The sequence below is a fragment of the Dipodomys ordii genome, unplaced genomic scaffold (genome assembly GCF_000151885.1).
Source record: "Dipodomys ordii isolate 6190 unplaced genomic scaffold, Dord_2.0 Scaffold31, whole genome shotgun sequence".
Taxonomy (NCBI): domain Eukaryota; kingdom Metazoa; phylum Chordata; class Mammalia; order Rodentia; family Heteromyidae; genus Dipodomys; species Dipodomys ordii.
The window spans coordinates 7,923,860-7,945,410 of NW_012267247.1; the positions used below are offsets into that span (position 1 = coordinate 7,923,860).

Sequence of the window (21,551 nt, forward strand, 5' to 3'; positions counted from 1 at the left end):
CTCGCCTTGAGCTGAAGAGCTGAAGGACAGCGCCCAGGCCCAGAGTTCAAGCCCCACGACTGACACACACACACAAAAAAAGATGTCAAGCATCTAGTCATGCTACTGATCACATATTAAAGAATAGACAACCAGTAGGAGATCATGTGATCTACTCTTTTTAAAAACACTTTAGGGGCTGGGAAGGTGGCTCAGTGGTAGAGTGCTTGCCTTGCATGCATGAGACCCTGGGTTCGATTCCTCAGCACCACATAAACAGAAAAAGAGGGAAGTGGTTGGTGCTGTGGCTCAAGTGGTAGGGTGCAAGCCTTGAGCTGACTAGCTGAGGGACAGCACCAGGCCCAGAGTTCAATTTAGAAAAATCTAACTTTCAGCTGAGCATAGTGGTCCAGCACTTGAAAGGTTGAACCAGGAAGACCACAAATTCTAGGCTAGACTGAGCTAAATAGCAAGACTCTACGTCAAACAAACAAAAAAAGAAAAATAAAATGTTCATATTTAAAGAACTTATGAGAATAGTGATAATAGGATGAAAGTATATGAAGACAGAGACAGAAGGCACAAAGAATAAAAATTCAAGGAACTGAGGTTATAGCTCGGTGCTAGCATGCTTGCCTAGCTATCATGGTGTAATCTCTTGTACAGGGAACACACACATACACACACACACACACAAACACACACAATTTCAATATGAGCAAAGAAAAGAGGGTAGCCATAGTAGAATCTCAATAAATACAGTAGGAGCCCAGCTGTGACATTTCCATAGCAGTAAACATATCTAGAGCTCCATTATCTTGACTTCTAAGTACCACTCCCCACTAAAAGAACTTACAATTTCCTTGGATAACCAACTATATCATATTTGGAGTGGGAAAAGTACAAGATAAGCCTGTAACATTTTGTCGTATCAGAAAATAGGCCATGTTGAAAAGAAGATAAAGTCAAAAGTACACAGAGTGAACTCCCACAGGCCAAATCTGGAACAATTTGTATGAAAAATGCTAACAAAGGACTACAATTCTACTTACTCAGCTGCCCATCAACTGTCCCAATCAATTTTCACATTTAAAAAAAAAGATTTACATATTGCCTTTGGATTTCTTCCTGAACTGAAATCAACATGAACCCAGAGTCAACATAAATTATGTAGCAACAAATAGATATGAAACTGTTGGGTTGGACTGGGAAGTTGGCTCAGTGGTAGCGTGCTTGCCTAGCATGCATGAGGCTCTGGGTTCGATTCCTCAGCACCATATAAGCAGAAAAAAGCCAGAAGTAGTGCTGTGGCTCAAGTGGTAGGGCACTAGCCTTGAGCTGAAGAGCTAAGTGACAATGCCCAGGCACAGAGTTCAGGACCCATGACCGACAAAAAAAAAAAGAAAAAGAAAAAGAAAGAAACTGCTGGGTGCCGGTGGCTCACATTTATAATCCTAGTTACTCAGGAGGCCAAGATTTGAGGATCATAGTTTGAAGCTAGCTTGGGCAGGAAAGTTTGAGACTCTCATCTCCATTAAACTATCCCTCCCCCTAAAAAAAAAGCTCAAAGTGGAGCTGTGGTTCAAGTGGTAGAAAGCTAGCTTTGAACAAAAAGGTCAGGAACAGAGCCCAGGGTCTGAGTTCAAGCTCCAGGACCATCACAAAAATAAATAATTTGTGAAACTAGAAAAATGACAGGTTGAATTCTAACAATATTGTATTTTATACCTATAATATCAGTCATAATCCATCCTGAAAATGATGGGCAACTTTGCTTCCTTTAATGACAGGAATGAAAGTTCCTTTCATCCCCAGAAAGAAATTCATATCAAAATAAAGCAAAAGCATTAAAATGTGTTCACATCCTTTAAGTTTCACTGCCTAAACACATAAAAGGATTATCTCTCAACAAAACAGCTCCATGCAAAATCTTACCAGCTCAATTGTGAAACTTGAGAAAATTTCTATTTAAGAAACTCTGAAAACCTAGATAATTTATCTAATTGTACATAGTGACACAATTGTTGCCTTATTACTCCTGAATACTACTCTGCAGAGGCATTTCAAAGAAACTGAAAATCAGAACTTGAAAATTCAAATATTTACAAGGAACAGCTATCAATACTACTCACAATGCCAGTTTGGGACAAGAAGCTTGTGCCAAGTGACTAACAGATGCACAAGGTAGCAATCTCTGTGTACAGTAAACAGTCTGTGGTTGAGCACTCAATGAGCACATTCAATGAGCACATTTTCAGTAGCTCTGTGAAGATGACACAAATGACAACTTCAAGTTAGGAATGTCAATTGGGTTTTTGCCAGCCCAATTTTGCCTGATCTATAATATTTCTTTTCTTTCCTCTGGTGTTACTAGGATGTGAACTTCGGACCTTAAGCACTCTTACCACATGAGTCACACCTCCAGCCCTCTTTGCTTTAGTTTATATTTTATTTTATTTTATTTTTTGCCATGGGGCCTGAACTCTGGGTCTGGGCGCTGTCCCTCAGCTCTTCAGCTCAAGGCTAGCGCTCTACCACTGGAGCCACAGCGCCACTTCTGGCTTTTTTCTGTTTATGTGGTGCTGAGGAATCGAACCCAGGGCCTCATGCTTGCAAGGCATGCACTCTACCACTGAGCTACCTTCCCAGCCCCTAGTTTATATTTTAGATAGAATCTTAACTGCAATCCTTTTCCTACCCAGCAGAGACAAGCATATATCTCATTCCTGGCCCTATAATACTTTCAAACAAAAAGTAACCTATCTTTTTATATGAAATGTCTCCAATTCTTTTTTTTTTTTTTTTTTGGGTCCGGTCGTGGGGCCTGAACTCTGGGCTTGGGCACTGTCCCTCAGCTCTTCAGCTCAAGGCTAGCACTCTACCACTTGAGCCATAGCGCCATTTCCAGCTTTTTTCCTTTTGCTTATGTGGTGCTGAGGAATCGAACCCAGGGCCTTGAGCATGCAAGGCAAGCGCTCTACCACTGAGCCACCTTCCCAGCCCCTGTCTCCATTTCTTAAAATGAATGAGGATGACTATGGCTAATGAATATGGTTAAAGTTCATTTGCATATATGAAAGATCAATGAAGCCAGGCACTAATGGCTCATGCCTGTAATCCTAGCTACTCTGGAGGCTGAGATCTAAAGATCATGATTCAACGCCAGCCCAGGTAGAAAAGTCCGTAAGACTCTTATCTCCAATTAACTACCTGAAAACCGGAAGTGGTGCTGTGGCTCAAGTGGTACAGCACTTGCCAGGCCGAGTTCAAGCACCCCAACAAAAAACAAAACAAAACAAAAACATGAACTACAACACATAATTTATTGAGGAATTATCCTAACCATCAAAAAATATAAGCCACCAAATAGAGGCAAGAGATAACTGAAGGAATTAACTGAAAAATCAATGAAGACCAGATTCTTAGATTTCATTCGTAAAATGAGTGTTAATTTTTTCCTTCTAAGAAAATGCAGACATTAGTCTGTAGTTTTGTAGGACAAAGTCTAGTCACCCAACTTCACAAGTTAAATATCTAGGTCACATCAGCACCCTGGGACATTCAAACTCCTCAACATAGGCAAGATCTTTTTTCTCCTTCATTTCTGAGATCACAGGGAGCCTAACTAAAATTAGCTCTCACGTGGAAATCAGCAATTTATTCCTTCCATTAGTCTTTGTTATTTGTTTAAAATATCACAAAATAGACTGTGTGAACAGGCTAAAGTCCCATTTCCCCAGAATAACTCCCTGATCTATTACAGGTAATTGCAGCATTATCATAGATGCATTTTGGTAGGATCCATTTCTGTAACCAGGGTTGAAAGAACAATCATCCTCATACTGTAAAAGCTGAACCAGGCCAAAGCCTGCCTTCTTTATTCCAACAATGATCCAGTCATTGGATTGTCACTGAGATGCTAAAAATGATACGATCATCCAGCATGACCAAGCTCTTCAACATCAGATCTATGGCTTAAAAACAAATCAGCTAAGCTTCACTCTATTCAAACTCTATTGACAGAGCTCAAGTAAACTGTAGTCTGCCTCTGTGGAGCTGGTTACTATGAAAAAAAGCACAAGATAAAGTTTAATCGTAATGGTCTGATTTGATTAGGGCTAGCACTGACAGGTGCAGGGAAGAAAAACAGAGAAAGTTATCATTGGCAATATTGATCATCTTAATCATACCAGGATTAATAACAAAAAAGCAATGTATCAATTCTCTATAATACATTGTTATACATACATTATTGTTAACCTTTATGATAACTAGTCATTCTTTTATTACATTCTTTTACTTCTCTTCATTAGGTGAAGAGATTCAGTCTCAGTAAAACTAAGAGAAGTATCTAAAAATCTCAGTTGGTAAGTAGTACTCTCAAATCTGATACTTAAGGATGACTGACTTAAAAGGACCATTGCTTTTCACACCCCCTGCTTCCCTGAAGAGATTACTTAAGAGCTGAACAAATAAATGACATTCCAACTCATCTCAGATCTAATGAATTGCCTGGTATTCCAGTTCCATCATTAACTAAGTTTGCAATTTTGGTGATTATTCTTTCACACATCATAGAGCTAAATAAAAAGCCACTATAAAAGAAGAGCATTGTATCAAGGCAGAAAGTTATTATCAATCCTGTGGAAGGCTTGTAAGCACCTAGCTCTTTGTATACTAGAGTATATTTCCTGTTTCCTATTATAGGTGCCTTCTAAGGATGAATATTGACTTCTAATACTCCCATTCCTTAAGCATGTAATACATTGTGTGTTCTTTTTCCAATAAAGATAGATAACTAGATGACAGATCTTCTATTAATCTAGTCTGCATCTCACGACATTATGTTCACTCAGATCACACTATAATAATATTAACAATGTTCATGTGTTACCTACCTTACTCTTCCATTCAGGTTCATCTGAACATGCTGTTTAAAATCTGGGTATTTGGATGCCAGATATGCAAAGTCAGGAGGTTTGTCCTTGTATCTATTTCTTGCATGCATTGACTTACTCAAAGCCATCTTCAAAAGGAAAAAAGAAAAAAATACACATATTTAGTTTTAAAATATTGATGGGAAAGTTGTGGAAGCCAAAACATCTTTCCAATCAAGAAAGTACAATTTTTTTTTTTTTTGGTGGTCATTTGGTCTGAACTCTGGGCCTGGGTGTTGTCCCTCAGCTCCTCAGCTCCTCAGTTCAAGACTAGCGCTCTACCACTGGAACCACAGTGCCACTTCCAGCTTTTTCTGCTTATGTGGTGCTGAGGAATCAAACCCAGGGCCTCATGCATGCAAGGCAAGCACTCTACCACCACCTTCCCAGCCCAAGTATAAATTTTTTCTTTTTTAATACACAACTAAGCACATAAAAACATTGTCATTAGAGAAACGCAAATCAAAATCACAATGAAATTCCATTGCACACACAATAGGGTAGTTGTCATAAATAAAACACAAAACTTGAAAAATAGAAAGTAACAGGGCTGGGAACGTGGCTCAGTGGTAGAGTGCCTATCTTGCATGCATGAGGCCCTGGGTTCGATTCCTCAGCACCACATAAGCAAAAAGAAAAAAGCCGGAAGTGGTGCTGTGGCTCAAGTGGTAGAGCGCTAGCCTTGAACTGAAGAGCTGAGGGACAGCACCCAGGCCCAGAGTTCACGCCCCACGATTGACAAAAAAAAAAAAGAAAGAAAGAAAAAAAAAAGAAAAAGAAAGTAAGTGTGGGCTGGGAATGTGGCTGAGTGGTAGAGTGCTTGCCTAGTCCTGGGTTCGATTCCTTAGTACCTCATAAATAGAAAAATCCAGAAGTAGTGCTGTGGCTCAAGTGGTAGAGCACTCACCTTGAGCTGAAGAGCTCAGGGCCAGTGCCCAGGCCTTGAGTTCAAGCCCCAGGACTGGCACAAAAAAAAAAAAAAAAGAAAAGAAAGAAAAAAGTTGGATGCCAGTGGCTCACGCCTGTAATCATAGCTACTCAGAGGCTGAGATCTGAGGATCACAGTTCAAAGCCAGCCCGGGCAGAAAAGGCCCTGCGAAACTCTTATCTCCAATTAACCACCAGAAAACCAGAAGTAGTAGAGCGTTCACCTTGAGCTGAAGAGCTCAGATACAGTGCCCAGTCCCAGAGTTCAAGCCCTACAACAAACAAACAAAAAAAAAAGATTGATTTATATTTTTGAAAAAATGCTAAATCTAGTGTCCAGTGACAGAAAGGTTGACTATATATAATGCAGTATACATATACACATATATTCATATATACATTATTCAAACATAGAAAGGAATGAAATTCTCATACATGCTACAACACTGTGCTAAGAAAAATAAGCCAAAAATTAGCCACACATTTACATTTACAACCAACCAATGCATTTACAACCAACAAAAAAATTAGCCACACAAAAGGACAAATATTATATGCTTCCACTTATGAAACACCAGAACAAATAAATCAACAAAGGTGGAGAGCAGAGGAAAATCAGTGAAGTGGTGTTTAATGGGCATTAAGCTTCCATTGGTGATAAGGATTGCAAAACACCCTGAATGTACTTAATGTCACTGGATGGTATACTTAAAATGGTTAACATTTTACTTTCAATTTTTTTTTTTTTGTCGGTTGCGGGGCTTGAACTCTGGGCTTGGGCGCTGTCCCTGCCCTCTTCAGCTCAAGGCGAATGCTCTACCACTTGAGCCACAGCACCACTTCTGGTTTTCTAGTGGTTTATTGGAGATAAGAGTCTCACTGACTTTCCTTGCCCAGGCTGGCTTTGAACTGTGATCCTCAGATCTCAGCCTCCTGAGTAGCTAGGATTACAGGCATGAGCCACTGGCGCCTGGTGACTTTTGAATTTTTACTTAAAATTTTACATTGTTTATTGTACTACAGTAAAAATATACAACACTGCTGGACAATATACTCATAGCAACTCCGGAGGCTGAGATCTGAGGATCAAGGTTCAAAGCCAGCACAGGCAGGAAAGTGTGAGATTTTTATCTCCAATTAACCTCCAGAAAACCAGAAGTGGAGCTGTGGTTCAAAGTGGTAGAGCACTAGCTTTGAGCAAAAGAGCTCAGAGACAATGCCCTAAGCCCTGAGTTCAAGCCCCATAAATAATGAGAAAAAAAAAATTTGCCAGACACTGTTGCTCAAAGCCTGTAATCCTAGTTACTCAGGAGACTGAGAGCTAAGGATCACTGTTGGAAGCCAGCCAGGACAGGGAAGTCCATGAGATTGTTACCTTTAACTACCAAAAGGCTGGAAGTAGAGGTATGGGGCTCAAATTGTAGAGTACCAGCCTTGAGTAAAAAAATTAATGGAAGCCAGGTGCCAGTGGCTCATGCCTGTAATCCTAGCTACTCAGGAGGCTGAGATCTGAGGATTGCAGTTCAAAGCCAGCCCGGCAGGAAAGTCCATGAAACTCTTATCTCCAATAAATCACCAGAAAACCGGAAATGGCGCTGTAGTTCAAGCGGTAGAGGGCTAGCCTAGTTCAAGCGGTAGAGGGCTAGCCTTGACTTGAATAGCTGAGGGACAGAGCTCCAGCTCAAGCCCCATGACCGACAAAAAAAAGAAAAGAAAAGAAAAAAGATTAAAGGACAAGGTCTAGGCCCTGACTTCATGCCCCCTGGACAAAAAAAAAAAATTCATTCTTTTAACAGTATCAAAGTAGGCTGAGGGTATATTTAGCGGTAAATCACTTCCTAGCTTGTATAGGCTCTAGATTCAATTCCCAGTTCCCAACCTGAAAGTGACAGAAGGCAAGATTATTAGTCACGGTTCAAGTTGCCTTGCAATGATTAAATACTGAGTCACTGAACTTTGCAAAAATCTCTTCTATCCCAATTTCTTTATCCAGATTACAAAATGGAAAAAAGCTAATGTGATTCTATGGAAAAATTAAAATGAAGAAAAACTATAGTGTTAGTTTACCTAATCTCCGGGTCATTGGTTTGTTGTTGTTGTTGTTGTTTTAATACTGGGATTGAATTTTGGGAGTCAAACAAATTAGGCATCTGGGCATCAGTGGCTGTAATCCTAGCTACTCAAGAGACTGAGATCTGAGGATCACAGTTCAAAGCCAGCCTGGGCAGAAAAATCCATGAGACTCATCTCCAATAAACCACCAGAAAATTGGAAGTGTCACTGTGGCTCAAGTGGTAGCAAGCTAGCTTTGAGCTGAAGAGCGCAGGGACAGCGCCCAAGCCCAGAGTTCAAGCCCCACGACCAACAACAATAACAAAAAAAATTAGGCATGTGTCTACACGAAGTTGCACCGCAGCCTCAAGTTGGCAAATGAAAAAATATTTTAGCATATATCCATTTCTAGGTATACGTGACTTTCCCCCTTGTTATATGTATTTTCCACTTTTAACAATATTCACCTAAATAAAGCAAGCCAGAAATCTAGCTATTATCTGATAGCTCTCTCTCCTTCATATAGCTCATAAATCCTAAATTCTGTGTTCACCTGCTAAATACCTCAAATCCATCTCTTTTCCCACCTCTACAAGCAGTCCAGTACAAGACACCTAGAATACTGAGGCACTCATTCTCACCACTGCCCTTCCACTTGGCAGTGATTTTTTTCTTTTCTTTTGAAACAAAATCTGGCTGTTTAACATAGTCTCCAACTTATGATCCTCCTGTCTCACCCTCCTGAATGCTGGAATTATAGGTATGCAGCATCATATCCAGCTGAATCATTTATTTTTGTCATTCTGGGAATTGAGCCTAGGGCCTTGGGCATACTAGGAAAAACTGGGCTACATCCTGAGTCTTTGTTTTTTTTTTAAGATATAACTCAAGACTGATCTGGAATTTGCTATGAAGCCAAGCTGGCCTCAAACTCAGGAAGTTTCTTGCTTCCAGGTCCCCAGTGCCGAACTTGCAGACATATAACATCACGTCACACAGTAATTATTTCTAAACACAAATCTCAGTATGTCCTTCAGTATCTACTTACTCAAAGCCTTACTCTTAGATAACAGCAAGTATTACTTCAACATATATACCAGATCCTACATGATCTAGCCTTACCTATCTTTTTACCCTCAGCTTAAGTCAGACCTCTTGCCCTTTCTGCTCCTCCATTCATGTCAAAGGCCTTTACACAGGCCATTCCTTTTGCTTGTTTTTGTATTTCTGTGCTGAGGACTAAACTCAGGGCCTCGTGCTTGTTAGCAAGCTCACTGCCACTTGAGCCACATCACCAGCCCCAGGAGATACCTTTAACTGTACTGTTCTTAACTTTACCAGCTCATCCTTAGGATCATAGTTCAAGCATCTCTTTTTCCAAAGGCTCTTCTTTCCCTAAGTCAACAGTTGAGTCATAATCCCCTATTATTAAGTATCCTAGCAATAAGAACCTTTCCTTCACCAGCTTCTTTAGAGATGCAATTTTACACAGTAATAAACATTAACAACCTATTTCAGGTTTTCTGACAGCTTCTATGCTGGCAATTAGCCAATCTCAAAAGAGAACCATTGTCCTCACTCCAAATCTTTCCAAATTACACATCTAACTGCCTATTATATTTCTCACTTCAATAGCCAAAAAGCACTTTATATACATGTCCAAAATTAAGTCATGTCTACCAACTCCACACTGGTCCTCTCCTAATTTTTCCTATGCTACTGAATGGCACTACCATCTTTCCTGTGACATACTAGCCAGAATTCTTTAGTACTTTCCTTGTCCTAATTATTTCTTGATACTATCCAACTTTTCATCCCTATAAATCCACTTATCTGGCCAGACAAAAAGAGTCTCATAACAGTTCTTGCCCCTTGCAATCCACTTTTTCACCCAGAAGACAAGCCTGTCCCCATCTCTCAATGCAAATCTGAACATTCCCTTGCAAAATTCCTTCAGCAGCTTCTTAAAGCTGTTCAAGTCTAAAATCATTAACAAGGCCTACAAGACGTGGGCCTTGCCTACCTCATCTGTTGCCATTTTCCCCTACCTACACTATGCTCCATGTAACATGGTCTGCTTTCATTTTCTCTGCCACACAGTGGGGTATCTCACCGTCTGCTATCCTTATGTCTGCAAGAATCTCATCATCTTCCACTGTCACCTTTCACTAAACTCTGAAGACCCATTAGGCCTTTAAATTATACCCTAACAATCACTTTCTCAAGTAAGCATTCTCTCATCTACACAGCCCATCAAGAGCCCACTCTATATGCTTTTTCTTTGCAGTACTGGGATTTGAACTCAGGGCCTCCTGCTTCCCAAGCAAGCAGTCTATCTCTGGAGCCATCCCCCCAGCCTCTATTCTGTTTTCAAAGCACCCCATTCTTTTCCATCCTTACAGTGGCTGTGAGTGTAATTATTTCACTTACATCACACACACACACATTCTACATTTGGGTAGTCCCACTTTATTCTTTTTTTTGTTCAGTCATGGGGCTTGAACTCAGGGCCTGGACACTGTGAGCTATTGCTCAAGACTAGCACTCTACCACTTAGAGCCAATGCACCACTCCAGATTTTCTAGTGGTTGACTGGAGTTAGAGTCTTAGGAGCTTTCTTGCCTGGGCTGACTTTGAACCACAACCCTCATATCTCAGCCTCCTGAGTAGCTAGAATTATAGACATGAGCCACCAACACCCAGCTCCCACTTTATTCTTCACTGTACTCCCAGCAACGGGTATACAATAAATATTTCATTAAGTGAATATTAAAAGTCACTTGGGGGCTGGGAAGGTGACTCAGTGGTAAGAGTGCTTGCCTTGCATGCATGAAGCCCTGGGTTTGATTCCTCAGCACCACATAAGCAGAAAAAGCCGGAAGTGGCACTGTGGCTCAAGCAGTAGAGCACTCACCTTGAGCTGAATCGCTGAGGGACAGCACCCTGGTCCAGAGTTCAGGCCCCCACAACTGACAAGACCAAAAAAAAGAAAAAAATGTCTTGCAAGTTTTTTTGTTTTTTTTTTTGTCGATTGTGGGGCTTGAACTGAGCCTAGGGGCTGCCCCTCAGCTCTTCAGCTCAAAACTAGCACCCTACCACTTGAGCCACAGCACCACTTCTGGCTTTTTTCTGCTTATGTGGTGCTGAGGAATCGAACCCAGGGCCTCATGCATGCAAGGCAAGCATTCTCCCACTGAGCCACCTTCCCAGCCCCTCACTTGGAAGTTTTTAAGCAGTGAGTTACTATCTTTAACTCCTCACACTATCACTAAAGCACACTATTCTCTAAGGACTGTGTGTGTGAGCGTGTGCATGTGTGTGTGTGTTGGTTTTCTGTGAAAGACTTCACAATGTAGCTCAGACCAGCCTTGGTCTCGAGATCCTTCTGAGTGATGAGATTACAATTGTACACCACCAAGCCTGGCTTATATATCAATTTTAATTTCCTAACATAACATTGCCTTTACAGATCATCAGGAAATAGAAGGGCATAAAACTAGAATAGATCCCAGTCCCCAAGAAAATAATAAAAAAGACTATGTTTTCCTTTCTTGTAATTCTGAACAGAAACTAAAAGACAATTTCAAGGGGTACTGCTATATTAGGGCTCTACAACTTATTCTGAGTGACATGGTTCAAAACCAGCAGGAAAGTCCTGGAGACTCTTATCTCCAATTAACCATCAAAAAGCCAGAAGTGGAACTGTGGCTCAAATGGCAGAGCGCCAGCCTTGAGCAAAGAAGCTCAGGCACTGAGTTCAAGCTTCAGTACAGCACAACTCCCCTCCTCCCGCCCCCCAAAAATACATATATGAAACAAATTAAGTTTCAGATGGACAACTCCATTACTTATTCTGTTCAAAATATAGGAAGAGTAAAAAAAAAAAAATTTCTTTGCTCTTTTATGGGAGGAGGGGCCTAGAGATTGAACCTAGAATTTCATACATGTAAGCATGAATTCTATCAATGAGCTCCTACATTGCAGCCTAACTTACTTCCTAATACAGGCACTGAAGTTTTAGCTGAAGCTGTTTCATGCCTCAAAGTTAACTTGGATGTCAACTCTTACCTGGCACTCTCCACTCTTAACTTTTCCTTACTCCTGCTCTAGCCACAGTGACCTCTTCCCTGTTGCTTCAAGTCTGCCACAAGCCTTAAGAATTTTGCTCTTGCTGTCGTTATTCAGTCTGCGTAGATTGTTCTTCCACCAGTACAGACATTGAAGGCATCTTACCTTGTTCAGGCCTTTAGCCAAACATCACCTTCCTTCTCATTAACATCACATGTAAATATGCAGAATGAACATGCTCCTCGTTCGCTTTCTAGCTATCTTCCACACAGAATTTACCCATCTGACATTCCATATAGTCTACACACAAACACACACACACCACACACACACACACGAAGAAGCTCTATCCTACCAGTAAGCTTTAAAAAAGGCAAAGTGTCTCTTTTTTCACTGTTTACATCCCATTGCTTTAAACAGAACCTGGGCAAGGCGGGCACTCAACTAGTGTTGACTGAAAATGTTATGAAACACTTTTCACAGTCTATACTACTGAAACATAGCATTGTCATTGGGACTTAGCTGTCTGTCCCCTTCTTAAGTCTCAAAAAAATATTTTTTTAAGCCCAACCCAAGGGAAGGCACCTTTTCTTTTAGTTGACCAGAGTCAGTTCAGAACGCTATAGTAGTAGCGGCAGTTCAGAAAAATTGATGCTTCGACCTTCTTTGATCTTTCTCGTTTCCATGCTTCGGTTCCCTTGGTGCCTCAACCTTTTATATTTTAATTTCCTTTAATACAGAAGCCAAGAAACGGTCCAATTCTGCTTCTGGCACGTCAAATTCCTTCTCACTAGATCTTACCGTCCTCGACTCTGGCCTCCGTTTTCTCTTCTCGCCCTCCCCCATCAATTCGGCTTTTTCCCTCTTGTTCTTGCCCTGCCTGTCCCCCCGCTACTCCTACTCCTGCCTCCTCAGTAGGTCTTCAGCTTCAGCTTCAAATGTCTTCTCAACATCTGAGCACACTCCCGCTCCGGGGTCTCTCCTTCAATCCCCGTCTCCATTCCCATCGCCAACTCCGCCCACCAGCCCACCCCAACACGCCCGCCCCAGGAAGCCCGCTCCGAACCCCCAAGTCAACACCTCTCGGGCCCCAAATCCAACACGGACCCCTGGGCCTACGCCGTTCAAGATCGCATCCCGCAGAGAAGTTCAATGACCCACCTCTGAGGCCGACGTTCCCGCTCGACAACAACGGGCCTGGCGGGGGCTCGTTCAACTCCGAAATATTAATCCCCACAGCGCCCAGCTCTTAGAAATGCAGATGCTACGCTCCCGGCGCGCCGCCATCTTGGAGAGCCATCTGGCCTCGTGATTGGACTAGTCAGTCTCGCGTGACCTCCAGCTTAGCTGGGGGAGGCGTGCTATCGCGATAACTGGAGCTTACCAACGCTTTAGACCAGAAGGTGTGGGTGTGGCGGCCAGTCTAGAGGTGGATTCTGCGGTCTGGGCCGGATGGTCTCTGCACTCGGCTGGAGAACTTGGTTTTTCGTTTTTTTCTCTTTGTTCCGGGCTTTCTAGGCCCCAGTTTAGACTTAGTAAATCATCTTCTCTGGGATTGTGGGCGGAGGATGAGGAAGAGAGACTTTTGGGCTTGTTGGTGGGCAACAGGTCTCTGTGATACCACCTTTAATGGTCGCAGGTCAAACAACTTGAGAGGCTGGGAAAGCACCTTAGTTACAGAGGAAGAACAGACGATGTCAGGCCGTTTATTTTTGTTTGCTGGTCCTGGGGCTTGACTCAGCACAGAATTATTTCTTAGCTATTTCCCTCAAGTTTGGCGCTCTGCTACTTGAGCCACACCATGTCCGACCTCTTGCTAATTAATTGGAGTTAAGAACCTCACAGACGGCCAGAAGCCAGAGCTGGTTTCAAACCATGATCCTCAAATATCAGCCTCTTGAAAGGCTAGGAATGCAGACATGAGACACCAACGCCATGCCTTTTATGGCACACATTCAGGTTGCATCAAGTCCTCATTTTTTTGTACTTCCCCTCCAGCTTCTTGAACTGGAAACTTAGTTAATGCCTTTCATTTTCTTCTCAACTTTGGTTACTCTTTATGTTTAGCCTTTAGTAATAAACTTCAGTATTCCAATTTTACAGCTGAGATATGAAAGTTAATGACTTCCAAAGGCTGACTACTAGGGCTGGGAATGTAGCTCAGACTTGAGCACTTCCTAGCATGCTGAAGGCCTTAGATTCCATCTACACCACACCCCAGGACTCCCTACCTCCTAAAGACATACAATCAATAAGCTAGAACTAATGAACTTCCCAAGACCAAGAACTTCCTAATATTAAAACTGAGAGATGGAGTAATTGGAAGTACAGTGTGCTTTTAGCATGAAGTTAGATTCCCTAGCGCCATGAAAACAAAGCAGAAATGGTTTGCGCATATGCTAGAAATTAATGCAAAATTTTCTGGCAAACTGTTGCCCTGACAGTTGGAGAGAGCAGAGAATAAGGAATGAGACGTCAGCAGAAATCTTATGTAGAACCAAGTGTACCAGTAGTATCCTATGAAAAGTTTTTTCTAGGTGTTACACAACAAATCACTATCATAAAATCTATGAGTTGACACAAGAACTATTTTATTTACTCAGTTGTGCAATCTGGGCTGTAATTATTGCAGCTATTTTGCTGTTCTTTTCAATGACCCTAGAATGTATTAGGAGCTGCCTCAGCTGAAAGTGTGGAGCAGCTCCTTGTACTCCTCGATCTAACCTCTGTGTAGCTTTTCTTCACAATCTCCCAAGCAGGACAGTCAGACTTCAGATATGTTGACTTGAAGCTTCCAAAAGGGCAAAAGTGAAAGTCATTAGGCCTTCTTTAAGTCTTATGTCAAGAACTGACACTTCCACCATATTCTGTAGGTGAAAACAAGTCAAATGGCCAGCCTATATAAAAGGGAAGAGATAATTCCAAGGTATCTTTCAGATTGCAAAGGCATGGTTCTGTGGGGCTACCAATTTAACATGAGGACTTTATTTTTATTTTTTCGTTTGTCTTTCCTTTGGTACTGGGGGGGAAGTTTTTCTAATTTGAAATGACTTTTAGTACTAGTTACTATTGGAGTCGTTGGTGTTTTGGAGCGTGAGAGAGAGAGAGAGTGTGTGTGTGTGTGTGTGTGTGTGTGTGTTTTAAGATGAGATCTCACTATATTGCCCAGCCTTTCTGGATTACAGTTTGGATTACAAGTTTTTGTGTTTCCTTCTGAAAAGCTGAAAGAGAAAATGGCCTTGGAACGATGACTGGTGGAGTTGAAGTAGACTGTATCTAAGATGTAGGAGAACAGGGAGTAGGACTCAAATAATAGAATGCCTCCTTAGCAAGTATAAAGCCTTGAGTTCAAACCTCAGTACCACCAAAAATAAATAATAATAATGGTAGAAGCATGTTAATTGCAGCATTGTTTACCATAACCAAGATACAGAATCAACCCAGATGCCCCTCAATGGATGGATAAAAAAAATATGCTATATATAGATACATACACACACATATATACAATGGAATTCTGTGCTTCCATTAGAAAAAATGATATTGCATCATTCATAAAGAAGTGGAGGGGCTGGGAAGTTGGCTCAGTGGTAGAGCACTTGCCTTGCATGCATGAGGCCCTGGGTTCGATTCCTTAGCACCACATAAGCAAAAAGAAAAAAGCCGGAAGTGGTGCTGTGGCTCAAGTGGTAGTGTGCTAGTCTTGAGCTGAAGAGCTGAGGGACAGCGCCCAGGCCCAGAGTTCAGGCCCCACAACCGGACCAAAAAAACAAAAACAAGAAGTGGAAAGACATGGAAAAAATTATTTTTTGGTACAGTTGTGGGGCCTGAACTCTGAACATTGGATAGTAAAAGACAAAAAAATACACTTGGACATGACAAATTATACAGGACTCTAGACATTCACACAGTGAGACCAAAGAAAGATACTCTTAGGAGAGGATCACAAGGGCTCAATGGCTATGTGCATATGATCTTATAAAAGTATACTTACCGGGGCTGGGAAGGTGGCTCAGTGGTAGAGCGCTTGCCTTGCATGCCTGAGGCCCTGGGTTGGATTCCTCAGCACCACATAAACAAAAAGAAATAAGCCAGAAGTGGCGCTGTAGCTCAAGTGGTAGAGCGCTAGCCTTGAGCTGAAGAGCTGAGGGACAGTGCCCAGCTTTCCCTCAAAAAAAAAAAAGAAATTTAAAAGTATACTCATCAAAATAAGCTCCAAGAGGACTGGGAAGGTGACTCAGTGGTAGAATTCTTGCCTTGCATGCATGAAGCCCTGGGTTCAATTCCTCAGTACCACATAAACAGAAAAAGCCAGAAGTGATGATGTGGCTCAAGTGGTAGAGTGCTAGTCTTGAACAAAAGAAGCTCAGGGACAGTGCCCAAGCCCTGAGTACAAGTACCAGAACTGGCAAAAAAAAAAAAAAGTCTCAGACTTTCCAGGCTGGCTTTGAACCATGATCCTCAGATCTCAGCCTTGTGAATAACTAAGATTACAAACATGAGTCTCCAGCACCAGGCTTTGAGATCAATATACTGCTAAAGAAAAAATTGCATCTTGTATCTGAATCCAGATATATTTGCTAAGGATTTTCCTTTTCTTTTTTTTTTTTTGGGGGGGGGGGGTCCAGTCATGGGGTCTGGGCGCTGTCCCTCAGCTCTTCAGCTCAAGGCTAGCACTCTACCACTTGAGCCACAGTGCCACTTCCAGCTTTTTTTTCTGCTTATGTGGTGCTGAGGAATCGAACCCAGGGCCTCAAGCATGCAAGGCAAGCACTCTACCACTGAGCCACCTTCCCGCTCATTGCTAAGGATTTTCAAGAGAACAGGATTAGAGCCAAGCATCAATGGCTGATGCCTATAATCCTAGCTATTTAGAATGCTGAGATCTGAGGAGAATAGCCCAAGCAGAAAAGTCTATGAGTGGCTGTCTCCAATTAACTACCAAAAAGCTGAAAGTGAAGCTGTCATACAAGTGGTAGGCCACTGTCCTTAAGCAAAAAAAATTCAAGAACAGGGCCTAGACCCTGATTTTAAGTCCCAGGAGCAGCACAATAATAATGAATGATTAATATAAATCTTTAGATGAGAATAATCATACAGGTGGTTTCTATGCTCATCAAATGCCTGAGAGACCAGAATCAACTCAAAATAACATACAAATTAGAATCATCATGAAGTAAAGATGATTTCAAGTCTAGATGTATGCTCCCTTAGCCTTCAGGAACCTACTACTAAGATAAAATGCCTTACAGAGTATAATACTCATGAAGAAAGGTTATAGCTACATTCTCAAGTACCTCTAAAAAAAAGCCCAACAATAACCCAAAATGCTGTAGTACTAAGTGTTAGTGTTATGCTCACCTTTGGTCTTCAGCTCACCCAGACCTGGGCCACCCTCCTGTTCCTGGAGTTCACTCCATACAGCTGGCTTCTCCCTCTCTCCATCCAGACCCACCTGAACTCCCATCTACCTCACTTCTATCTCTCAGACCCTCCTGCTGCCTGGATGGGGACGGAGGCCATGTGTTCCCTCTTGGGGGAAATATGGCTCTTCTAATAAACCTTATAATAATCTTTCTCCTGTGCCAGCCTGCCTCTGCGTGGTCCCCTGGGATGGATGTGTGCGATCCTCCTCTTTCACTGAAGAACGTAAAAAAAAAAAAAAAGATATATATATATATATATATATATGACAGCACCTAACACCCATTTTTGCTTCTGTATGAATTGCTTTGTGCTAGATGGTTGTATGGTTTTTGTATGATTTTAACTGACTGGTTTTAGTTACTCAGTAGTGGAATGTCAGCCTGGTAGCCTAGAGTTGCTTAGTAAAAGACTTCAAAGGGTTTATAGCCCTGACCAAGGGGGCAAAGTCCTCAGAATTATCCCCCACAGCTGCAACGCCCCTCCGCCCCTCCTGGAGGCCGAGGCAGTAAGGCCCTAGGGAAGAAATATAATGTTTTAAGAAACCTAAGCAACTCCATTTTTGTTTAACACTCCATCTCAGTTCTGCGACTTGACTCGTGATCCACTTTAGCCCCAATACTAGGAATTTATGACAGAAAGCCATGCACAATCTTGGAGCCATAGATGGCGTTTGCTTAAGGCAGGTGTTAGCCCCCAAATGGTGTTGCTCCCCTTACCCCTTAGCCACCTAGGACTGGCTAAGAGTTTCTAACCAACCAGTTCTTCAGAGCCCGGGGTGAGACATGCCATGCATTCTGTTGGTCCGGGTGTGACTGGTAACCTTGGGTGTGAATCGTAACCTTTTTCCAGTCAAGTTATAGACCAAGGACATTTTTCTGTAAAGGTCAACCAATCATTATTTGCCCAGTTTAGCTTGCTTTAAATGTAAATGTTAACCAATCATGTAATTTCTTATGTAAAAGTTCCTTAAAGTTGTTTGTTCAGTACTATAAAAACTGCGCTGATTCTATGCTCAGGGCCTCTTAGTGTCACCAGTTACCATGGGCGTGGAGGACCAAGCTCGAGCTTGCAATAAACCGGGCTCTTTGTTGCTTACATTGATCATGGTCTCTGGTGGTCTTCTAGGGGTCCCAGAATTTCGGTATAACATCACTAAAAATATTTATAATGATCAGTTATATCTAATCCTAGATACATAATCATAGAACTTTCAATAACCCAAGATCAAGTCAAATGGTAGAGAAGTCAGAATAATTATGAGGAAAGTTTGATCTAAATATACATGTATGGTGCTCCAATAGTCAAGCCAAGGGCAGAAATCTAAAAATAAATCATCAACGTGGCCTAAGCTGGCTCTAAAACACTATTATACACAGATGATTGCCAGGACAACTCAGATAGAAAGCTGAAGACTGTGATTTCACAATGGAAAGGCCAACCATGCAGGCATGTCAGCTGTTTGCAGTACTAGGTTTGAATTAGGCTAGAAATACTGAATGAGTAGACTGGCCTAAGCTGCCTGTTCAATGCTATGCTTATGAAAGTTACCAGTGAAATGGGTCTTTAACCCCCAAGCTTGCCAGGTGCCAGTGGCTAACACCTGTAATCCTAGCTACTCAGAAGGCTGAGATCTGAGGATCACAGTTCAAAACCAGCCCAGGCAAGAAAGTCAATGAGATTCTTATCTCCAATAAACCACCAGAAAACCATATGTGGCACTGTAGCTCAAGTGGTAGAGCGCTAGTCTTGAGCTGAAGAGCTGAGGGACAGCGCCCAGGCCCAGAGTTCAAGCCCCCTTGACCAACAACAACAAAAGGTACAGATACCGGTCTCAGATTAGGAAGAATTTGGGGCAGTGAGTTAAAAGAGGCAGGTGGCCTGCTGGACCATTATCTGTCTTTGTCTCTGGAGGAGTTTCTGTGACCTTGGAGAAGTTTTCCACTGGAGAGGAGCAGGAAAACTGTGGCTGACAGTATGGTCTCTAGCGCTTTTAACTGATAAGAAGATACTGTGATCTGAGGGTTTGCTCTTGTGACAAGATATTTATCATAGAATCCTGTTTTTCCTGAAGCCTAAGGTGATTGTAAACTGACTGCAACTAGCTCAGATCAAAGAGCAAAGATGCCAAGAGGTTTCAAATGTCCAGATTTTAGTCAGTTCACAGGCCCAGCATGTAAGGTCTGCACAGGGACACCTCCCTACCTCTTGGCTAAGTTTCTGCCCAGTATCTATTACCTAGGTAACTGGCAAACCTGAAAGCAGTCACCTTCCTCTCCTGCTAGGTCACATCCTAGGCCCCCTCTGGTCACATGCCTCCCATCTGACCTTAGGAGGGTCCCAAACCCAGAGGTAATGTCCGGAATCAGTGTGGCCACACCTTTCCCCCACCTGGCCACACCTGGCCTACATAAGTCCTGGCCTGGGGTGGGTCACCCCTTTCCTTTTTTTTTTTTTTTTTGGTCAGCTGTGGGCCTTGAACTTTGGGCCTGGGCACTGTCCCTCAGCTCTTAAACTCAAGGCAAGAGCTCTACTGCTTGAGTCACAGAGCTGCTTCCAGTGTTTACTGTTTAGAGATAAGAGTGTCTTGAGCCATGCTTCTAGCCTAGCTCTTTGCTGGTTAGGTAGGAGATGGAGTCTCAGGGATTTTTTTTCAACCCGGGCTGGCTTTGAACTACAATATTTGCCACAAAAACCCTTTAGTATTTCCAATTAGAACAACAAGGAGATCAAATAGAATAAGTAGAGCTTACCTGATTCTTACAAAAATTGACTAACAGGCCTGGGAAGGTGCCTCAGTGATAGAGTGCTTGCCTCGCATGCATGAAGCCCTGGGTTTGATTCCTCAGCACCACATAAACAGAAAAAGCCAGAAGTGGCGCTGTGGCTCACATGGTAGGGAGCTAGCCTTGAGTAAAAGAAGCTCAGGGACAGCACCCAGGCCCTGAGTTCAAGCCCTAAGACTGGCGAAAAGGAAAAAAAATTGACTAACAAATATTCTGCAATGACAAAACTCGTTAGACGTGATGAGAATTTTTAGCACAGATATAGTATTGATTTCTTTCTGGTAACCCTAACAGTGCTTAAGTCAACCAAAGTTACAGAAAGAGCCTTAGCTTTTGCAAATCCAAAGCAATCTTTCACCAGGAAATCAGCAGCATGTGATGGAGCCAAGTGAGACTCCAGTCTACTTTTACCATGGTGGAAGTAGTCAGGATGGTCTAGGCAGGAGTGAGGCCTGTCTTCCAGGTTGGAAGAGATGGACTAGATCTGGACTGCATGTAGACTGGTGGCACTGAACTACGAATCCAAACTGAACAAACTTCAGGAATCTCAGACAATTTAAGCCAAATAACTCGATTACAATGCCAAATAGCAAGTTTAGATGGACACAGACATACACACACACTGTACACATTAAGTTTTTCAGTGCCCCAAAATGAATAACGCCTGTAGACTCTTGGAATTCCAGCAGTAAGATAACATTATTTTGCCCAATATTTTAGAACCATGTAGTCAGTACTGGAATACACAACACCAAACAAAAAAAGGCAAAACTCAAAACCTAAAATTTTTGACAACAATGTTTAGACATCTTTGCTAACAAAACACATCAGATGGTTGGGCCTCAGTTACCAGGGCCTATAAAGAGGCAGCAACTTGTTAGCAAGGTACATTAGAATAAATGGATGGACTAGTATGCTTTGTGAAAGGTTAAGGGTCAGATGAGACCAAACCCTTAATCCACCAGGTGGCCAAGATGGTGAACTCAAGATGGCAAATTTCTGAAAAAGTGCAAAGAAAACCTGAACAAATGGAAACTCTGACAATTTTCAATCTTAGAGTGGCTAGCCTTTGAGAGGAAACCTAGACGGGGGGGGGGGGGAGTTCCCCAGGACCCAGCCTGTGTTGCACTCTTCAGGGCACAAGCCAAAATGTTGTAGAAAAAAGAAAGGGAGAGAAGGAAAGTTGGACATGATTGGCAGAGAGCAAAGAGAGCCTGAAAGTAAACAGACTTCTGACCATTTATCATTGCAGTGGCAAAAACTGTCTACATCTGAGAATGGCATAAAAATGAGGTGCTCTGGCTTTCCAGGGAGCGCAGGAGGCGTTTCAAAGGGGTTTTGCGGCTCAGGCATGACTCGCAACACCCCATTAAATGTG

General features: G+C 42.3%; 1 protein-coding gene across 1 annotated transcript in view; it reads right to left on the reverse strand.

The window, feature by feature from the left end:
• The window catches only part of Mettl16 (methyltransferase like 16), a 50,510-nt gene extending 37,270 nt beyond the window's left edge, over positions 1–13,240 (reverse strand). Inside the window, exons 1-2 of the mRNA XM_013016316.1 lie at positions 13,125–13,240; positions 4,878–5,005 (exon numbers count right to left, since the gene is read on the reverse strand). Coding sequence (XP_012871770.1) covers positions 4,878–5,005 — 128 coding nt within the window. The 5' untranslated portion in view covers positions 13,125–13,240. The remainder of the gene's footprint in view (positions 1–4,877; positions 5,006–13,124) is intronic.
• Between the last annotated feature and the right edge of the window lie 8,311 nt (positions 13,241–21,551).